The sequence below is a fragment of the Oryza sativa genome, chromosome 4, assembly GCF_034140825.1.
Source record: "Oryza sativa Japonica Group chromosome 4, ASM3414082v1".
Lineage (NCBI taxonomy): Eukaryota > Viridiplantae > Streptophyta > Magnoliopsida > Poales > Poaceae > Oryza > Oryza sativa.
The window spans coordinates 21364317-21372034 of record NC_089038.1 but is presented as its reverse complement, the minus strand read 5'-3'; the positions used below and the strand labels follow the sequence as shown (position 1 = coordinate 21372034).

Below are 7718 nucleotides of genomic sequence, written 5' to 3'. Positions count from 1 at the left end.
AGACAGACAGACTTCTTGGCTTAGAATGCGCCCATCCAGCTCACTTTACCTTGAGCATGAAAAAGGAGAAAAACAAAAACCAAAGAATTGCACTAGAAACCCCTCCTGTCGTGCATACACGCCTCTCTCGACTTGGTTTCTCGGTGTCTCCGTGTACATGTCACTGCATATATTGCTCTTTTACTCTGCCTTTTAAAGGCCAATGCCATCTGTTGTGCAGCTCATCTACACGCAGGCAGCAGCTGCAAACTCATGATGGCAGCCCATGTGTGTTCTGCCGCTCAGGCAGTGCATGTATGCTGCGGTTAATGCACTTGGCTTTCATAAAGAAAAGCAAACAATGGTTTTCTTCGACAACTGCAAGTACCCCATGTAAAAGAAAGATGAGATAAATCACTGGTTACACACTTACCTACGAACACCAAAGAAAATGCCATCAGACTGCCACAGCCTAGAGCAACACTTCTTTTTTTGGAACAATATGCACAACTGCCGTGCAAAATTATAGCCGCAGACAAATTAAAGCCAGTTGAGCAGTTTTCAGCTCTTTTGGTGCAAGGGGCTTTGTATACATACATAACTTAAAACATAAGATGTAGCTATGCCTGCAACTATGAACTCAGGCATTCAGCCACCTCTCGCACCCGAAATAGCAAAGAATCACGGCACTGAATTTGTAATTCGAAGGCTCAACTAAAGGCCCTGGCTGTGGCTGGGGTCCAGCATCCAAGTCCACCTAAACAAATGTTGCTCTTCTACATACCTCTATGTGGTAGTGAATGGTTAGTCATCGCCGCCACCATCATCAGCCTCCACGGGATCATCATCATACCCTTCATCCTCTTGGTCGCCAGCATCGTCGACATCCATGAGTTCTTGCCCTACAACTGCTTCGTTTATTGCTTCCAATGCTTGCACAGTCCTCAGCTCCGGAGGAGCTCTCTCCACTTTCATGGTTTTCAGCTTATCATCCACAAAGAATGCGGTGAATGGCTTCGGAACCTACAAGGTGCTCATAGTTAGATTCATTCAAGTGTTTACTTCCTATGCTTTGAACAAAAGGAAAAGGTGGCAGCAATCAAACCTGGAAATAGCGACCCCGCTCTTTTGCACTCTCCACAAGGTTGTTCCAGTGTTTATCTTCCTTCAATGTTGAAGCAGAACCTACAACCTGTGGTATGACAAGTATTATTTGGATTGATAACTAAACCAACAAAGTTAACTACATAAGCAAATAGTGATATAGCCAGAAACAACTGATTGACCAGATATCCAGTCTATGATTTACTTTTACTAGCCCCTGTGTAATGGATGGAATCCAAGAAAGTTACATATTGCACAGCTCACCAATCTCAGAAAGGGACTTTACATTATGAACGTAAGATAAAACCTCACATGACAGAACAAAAATTACAGCAGCCACCTTGAACTAGCATGCTGAGCAGTACTGTATGAGAGAGATGCTCCTTGCTTTGTACACACTTCACTAGGATGCAAAACTCTCCATTATTGAGTAAAAACACGCCTCTGTACTCATATGAGTGCATATCCGCTGTGTATTATGCAAAAGACGGTACTGCTTGACTGCAAATCATGCAGAAATTGGTATGACATGTAAGGATTGGAGTTTGCATAGATTACTTACTAGTACAGCAGACCTAGCTCTTGTGATGGCGACATTCATTCGTCGAAAATCAGAAACGAACCCAATCTTTTGTTCCTTATTGCACCGAACACATGAGAAAATGACTACTTCCTTTTCACGCCCCTATATGTGAGCATCAAGAACAAACATTACAAAAGTTATAATCACTGTGATTTGCTACAAATCTACATATACAGCAGGTCTGCATTTGCATGCAAAACAAACCTGGAATCCATCAACTGTATTTACGTCTATCACTTCCTTAGACTGATCACCGAAGGTCGACCGAAAATGGTCCTTCAAGAGCTTCACCTGATGCCTGTATGGTGATATGACAGCTACCTGGGAACTAGATTTGAGTTCTGGATAGCGCATAGCCATTTGATGATATAAGAGGGTTATGAATTCCACTTCATCCTCATTCACCCATGAACCACTTCCAGATGGTTGGGACTCAGTCCCATCCACATCAAAGAAGCAGAATGGGCCGAAACAGCTGTAGGAATGCCATGGACGTTTCTTGCTGAGTCCCTCCCCGTCTTCTAGGACACCTTCGTAGAATTCTTTTGAGGGGAATATACTAATCTGTTTTTTAGTGGATTAATAAAATAAGAAAACGACTCCAGTCTCCATCTTTTAAATGAATTTAGGCAATATTACCTCTGGGTGCATGCGATACTGAATTTTGAGCATTTGCACAGGAAAACCCGCAGCCTGAAATCTCTTGAACAAACTAGTACCGTACCTAATGGATACATTAGTATTATTTAGAATGTTGTAAAACCTTACATCCAGAGTATGTATAGAACAGAGAGAGAGAGATCTTACCCTAACTTCTGAGCAGTAGATGAAATTACAGTTGCAGGCAACTGAACTGGGTCACCAACCTGACAAAATATTAACAGAAATAGTTAGATATGAGATCACAATCAGCTCAGATGAAAGCTTCATGTATCAGGGTATCTAGAGAAACAGTGTGTGCAGACGCACTGAGAAATGAAAACACATGGTCAGAGAATCAAATCTAAGCTAGTGAAAGATCTCTGTGTACTCCAGCAAAATAAATTTAAAAGTGCCATGCCCATGTATGATTTCTTTGCTGAGCGAATTAACAAGGTATTATAATGACAAAATGGTAAGGCATAAAGATAAGGCTCATAGTTGAAGAGAAGGGCAACATAAATCGTAGATAGGTGGATGTCATACAAGAAAAACTTGTTTGCACCCATGGATCAAGGGTATAAGAGTTGCTGGTTCTACCTGAAAAAAGAAGGGGATATGCCAAACTTCAGAATTTCAACATAACAGAAAGTCAGAAACTCATAAAATACCATTATCTAAATCTGAGTGGCTAAATGCTCCATCGTGTAACAATCTGTATAAAGCAAACACTCACAGCTTGTGCAGCTTCATCAATTATAACAACATCAAAAGCACGAGCCATCCTGCTGAAAATGGATGATCCACTAAAACTTAGCGTAGAAAACACCTACAAATTTTGCTTGACAGTCAGAATCAAATATTAAATGATTCCTGGAATACTGAAATAAGCAAAAGAATGTGAAATAAGAAAATGAATGTACGATGGCTGCTTCATCAAGAATGGAAGATCTAATTCGATCATATTCACCAGCCCCTCGTCTCCCACCATCTGATGAGCGATCCACACCAGAAAGTTTTTGTTGTATCTGCAAAGATATCAACTTATCAACTCACTGTAATTGAGTTGGACAGAAAATACTTAGCAACTAAAATCACGTACAAGGTAATCCATGGAAACTGCTTTAACAGAGTGATGCGCCTTCAGTCCAATTCGCACAATCTTAGGATTATAGGTGTTGTTATTTTCATCGCGTATTCCTGAAAGGAAGAAGAATAATAATTTAGATGATTGATTTTCCGATCAATAAATTAGTGACCAGATGAGCCTAAGAAATGTTGTTTAGTTTGTAGCACATGGATGCAATTGAAAGAGTATTTTTATTGTCAGAACATTTTTCTGAATTGGATCAGTCAGCACAGAAACCCCTTTACCTATTTGCAGAACTCGCAGCACAATCTCATCAAGTGCTGAGTTGGATGGAGCACAGACCAAGACATGGGCCCGATACTTGCGATTGGAACTTACGACCTCAGGTTTCTATCAAGACAGGTGTTTACCATGTAACAAAAATACAAAATTCATACAGGCATCATGGCAAATATAGCAAAGTACAGAGCACAGAAGCTTACTAGCTCATTCCCAGTAGGATAAAAACCATCATCGCCGTCAACAGGCATAATTAAATCTCGAGGATTTACACCAATCAGCCACGGGGAGGCCTTCATCCAGTGTGCATGCCTATCACATGAGCTCTGCAGTAAGATAGTGCAACAGATATTTGCAGCAGTATTATGTAGCAAATAAAGGAACTGCATAATTCCACAGAGTAAGAAAAGAAAAAAATACACTGAAAAGAATTTCTTTATCAGTTCCCATACTACATATAAAATCCACATGCTGAGTGATCACTAAATATGATAGTACAAATGTAAAAATAGCTACAATCTTCTCCCTCTAACAAACACTAAGAGAAGTACCATAAAGTAAGGTGAATTTGTTATTTCCAAACACCATAGAGAACTTGTTTAAAGGAGGAAAAAAGCAAGCAGAAGAAATGGACAAAACAAGAAAATTAGCTGAGGATGAAGCAATTGAAAAGAGTCCAATTCATTAACATACTTGCCCTCAATATCAAGCTCTGGACCGTGTTTTTTAACATCAAAACCACCTCTGCATGACAAGAACGTAAATCATGTCAGATACATGTAGCTTTTGGAAACTGTATTGAACACTTATATTTATGTTTTAGCTTCTAATATCTCTTTTTTTATATATCAAGGTTTCTCCTCTCCATAACAGAAAGATACTAGTCTACATTTCACTCAGTAATAAATATACACAGGTGAAGATATTACTTGGTTTGCATTCTTGCAGGAGCAGAATGGAGAACAGCACTGAGGAGTCCAAGGATAGTTTGTGTTTTTCCTGTTCCTGGGGGCCCCTACAAATATACATTGGAGTTCTATATGAATGGCATGTGACAACAAGTAGAGCACATGTAGCTGCATATACTCTAGTTCTCAAGGCACTAGCATTTCTCTAAAATAGGTTAATGATAAATAATACTGAAAAATAAACAAATATAACTGGAAATAAGCAAACAAACCTGGATAAGAACAAAGGATCTGCGAGAAAGACCTGCCTGCAAGAGATAATGCATTGATCAATCAGACATCTGATTTTTCTTAGAACTAAATTGAGCAACAAAAAAGGATATTAAGAATAATGCTCACGTTGACTGCATCTAGTTGTGAATCATTAAGGTTTGTTTTAAGATAATCCATAAGTGGCTCAGGGACATTCCAAGCACGGTTTTGATCATTCCCACCACTGTTCTTCTCACTAGCTGAAAGAATCAGATCCTTAAAAGGAAGTGATGCTACAGAGTGCATGCCCGAGAATTCTCGCATTATGGTAGACAAGCTGCAAATCTGACAATTTTAACCATAAAAGAAAATAGCATATTCATATGTGTTGTCAATGAATTATGCAAGCATGAAAACTCAGGCATTCTTTATTAGCAGTTGAAACTCACCTTTAAAATCCAGAGGAAGCTCTCTGTAGTTGAAAAAATGGAAGCAATACGCTGCAGCCTAGAACAGCTCACAGGCTTTGCTACATTAAGATTTTTTATTTCACCTGCCACAAATGTCCTTAGAGAAATCGTTTCTCTGCCACCCCGCTGTTCCACTAAGGCAAAGGCATATGCACTGGGGGTCACTCCCTCTTCAAACTACAAAAGTGCAGATATATATCAATGTTATGAATTTTCAATCATAACTTCTTTCTTGAAGAGAGATCGCATAGAATCGATGGAGCATTTTGCTAGCCTGGCATATTATCTAAAACCATGGAAAGCACTTTTTCTGGTGAAATTATGTCTCAAGTTCCCCATAGCCCTTCCAAATGTAGGAGCGCAGATAAGTAACTAACATTGTCTTGAGTTCTTGACACGCTATATGTTCCACTAAATTCTGTAGCCATCTATACCTTTTGAAACATTTCCTATCACACCACTAAGGTGCTAAAGCACTTACTTTCTCTTTGGACAGCAGCAGGAGATCGTTCTCCGACACCATCTCCCGGAAATCATCAAGCACGGCCATGGACACCTTGTGGAACCCCTCCGACTCGGTGCACGACGCCACAATCCCCTTCTGCCAGTCCTGCCCAGCCTCTGCCCACACAGAAACGCAAGGGAGAGAAAAACAACACACACACACACACACTGTTAAATAAACCGACAGCAAATTGGGGGGGCAACACGAAATCGGGCGCGCCACCCACCCACCCACCTTCCTCCTCGTCGCTGCGCCCCTGGACGATCTGCGCCTTCACCTCCTCGAACAGCAGCGGCTCGAACACAGCGAGGTACTCGGCCACCGAGGCGTACGTGTTCTTCACGCGCCCCAGCCCCTTCGCCTGCTGCTGCCCGCCCTGTCCTCCCAAGCCGCCATATAGAAAAAAAATTCAAAGGTGGTGCCGGTGATTGCAAAGCGAGCGCTCGGGGCGGGGCGGGGAGGGGCGTACCTTGGAGTCCGCGACGAGGCGGAAGTAGTCCCAGCTGAGGACGATCTTGTGGAAGCGGTCCATGGTGGAGGCGGCGACGCCCGACGAGGAGGAGGAGGCGCCGCCTCCGCCTCCGCCGCCGCCGGATTTGTCCACCGCCATTGGGGCGGCGTCGCGGCGGCGAGAGAAGGGGGTTCTGGGGTTTAGTGAGCCGCCGGCGCTGTAGCGGCAAACAGCCTCGCTCTGGAAAGAAGGAAAAGGAACGAGATGAGAGCAAACAGAGAGAAAGTGCGATGCTAATGGTTATGGGCCATGTAATGGGCCTGAGCCCATTTCTGAAGTACCCCCAACGAACATGGGGCAACTCCGATGCAAATCCACAAACGAAAATTTGATGAAATGGGGCTTCAATTACTTGTGTTGTGGTTAGCGCATTAATCATTGTATACAAAATACAAAAATTCGCTGCTGGACACCGTATCTATTAAAATATTTATTTCTAATTTAATAGAAGAGAGAAATCATAAAAAATTTACTGCTGGACACCACACTTATTAGAATATTTATTTACAATTGAATAGAAGAGATAAATCACATATAAGTCTCCATCTCCTCTCTCTCTCAGCTCTCTCTCGTTCTCGGTAGGATAAATTAGCCTAAAGTATATAAGTCACATTTAAGGTTTCTTTAATAATAAAATATGTCACAGTAAAATAAATGATATCCTATATACCTATACAAATCATCCTCACTATTAGAATTCTTTGCTTCCTGCTGCTTCCATGTCACCCTTTTTGTCCTCACCGTTGGATCCGCATCGGCCGTTCCTCCCGCATCGCTCCTCTCCTCTCCTCTCCCGCATCTTGCTGCGGCGCCGGCCCCACGCGCATCGCTCCCCACCTCTCCTCTCTCGCATCTCACTGCTTCGCCGGCCCCACGCGCATCGACTCCCCTCTCCCGCATCGCTCTCCTCGATCGTGGCGGGCAGCCAGGAAGCGCGACCACCGCGCAAACGTCGTGCCTCTTCCATTCACCGCGCCACTTGCTTTGCTGATTTTATGGCGACTCTCCTCCTCCCAGCGCTGTTGTGCGTAGTAGTTGAGGGATCACGACCTCCTGTGGTTCGCTCCCCATTCACCCAGATCCCTTCGTTTACACTTCGATCTCCTTCCTCTCACATCTGTATATCATTGGCAATAAGCATAAAAGCCATCGAATCCGTTTCCTCCGACTATCAAATCGTCGCCCATCTTCTCAAACTTCCCCTCCACTTTCATCTCCCTCACATGTATGTATGTCGGGGCACCAGGTTGAGTCCAGCTGCACATCGCCTACTCCTCTTCGGGCTAAAGAACGCACTTTTTTTTTATCAAGGGTGGCCCTTGCTGTGCCCAGCGCCATGGAGGTAAGCACCACCACCGCCTTTCTAATCCATGAAGGTAAGCACCATCATCGTCAATT

General features: G+C 42.9%; 1 protein-coding gene across 2 annotated transcripts; it reads right to left on the bottom strand.

Annotated features, from left to right (window-relative positions):
* Positions 1 to 452: 452 nt before the first annotated feature.
* LOC9267783 (probable helicase MAGATAMA 3) lies at positions 453 to 6502 on the bottom strand. 2 transcript variants are annotated; one of them, XM_066310090.1, is made up of 20 exons: positions 6279 to 6502; positions 6044 to 6185; positions 5786 to 5925; positions 5284 to 5481; positions 4982 to 5179; positions 4855 to 4890; positions 4604 to 4689; positions 4368 to 4418; positions 3878 to 3986; positions 3680 to 3785; positions 3408 to 3505; positions 3229 to 3333; positions 3042 to 3134; positions 2852 to 2905; positions 2474 to 2532; positions 2306 to 2390; positions 1871 to 2230; positions 1646 to 1768; positions 1085 to 1171; positions 453 to 1002 (listed from the first exon to the last, which is right to left on the bottom strand). In XM_066310090.1, exons 1-20 carry the CDS (start codon positions 6417 to 6419, stop codon positions 784 to 786), a joined length of 2490 nt encoding a protein of 829 aa, XP_066166187.1. In that variant the 5' UTR covers positions 6420 to 6502; the 3' UTR covers positions 453 to 783. The 2 variants fall into 2 exon arrangements, with proteins under 2 accessions (XP_066166187.1, XP_066166188.1); XM_066310091.1 differs by lacking the exons at positions 453 to 1002; positions 1085 to 1171 and adding an exon at positions 1472 to 1552.
* Between the last annotated feature and the right edge of the window lie 1216 nt (positions 6503 to 7718).

What these genes read in the sequence shown, in the direction of transcription:
- LOC9267783 (XM_066310090.1), bottom strand. Translation starts at nt 6,419, where the DNA reads ATGGCGGTGGACAAATCCGGCGGCGGCGGAGGCGGAGGCGGCGCCTCC. An exon ending in ATCCTACTGGGAATGAGCTA is followed by an intron (nt 3,786 to 3,877) that starts GTAAGCTTCTGT and finishes CTGTCTTGATAG; the next exon opens with AAACCTGAGGTCGTAAGTTC. An exon ending in TTCTTGATGAAGCAGCCATC is followed by an intron (nt 3,135 to 3,228) that starts GTACATTCATTT and finishes CAAAATTTGTAG; the next exon opens with GTGTTTTCTACGCTAAGTTT.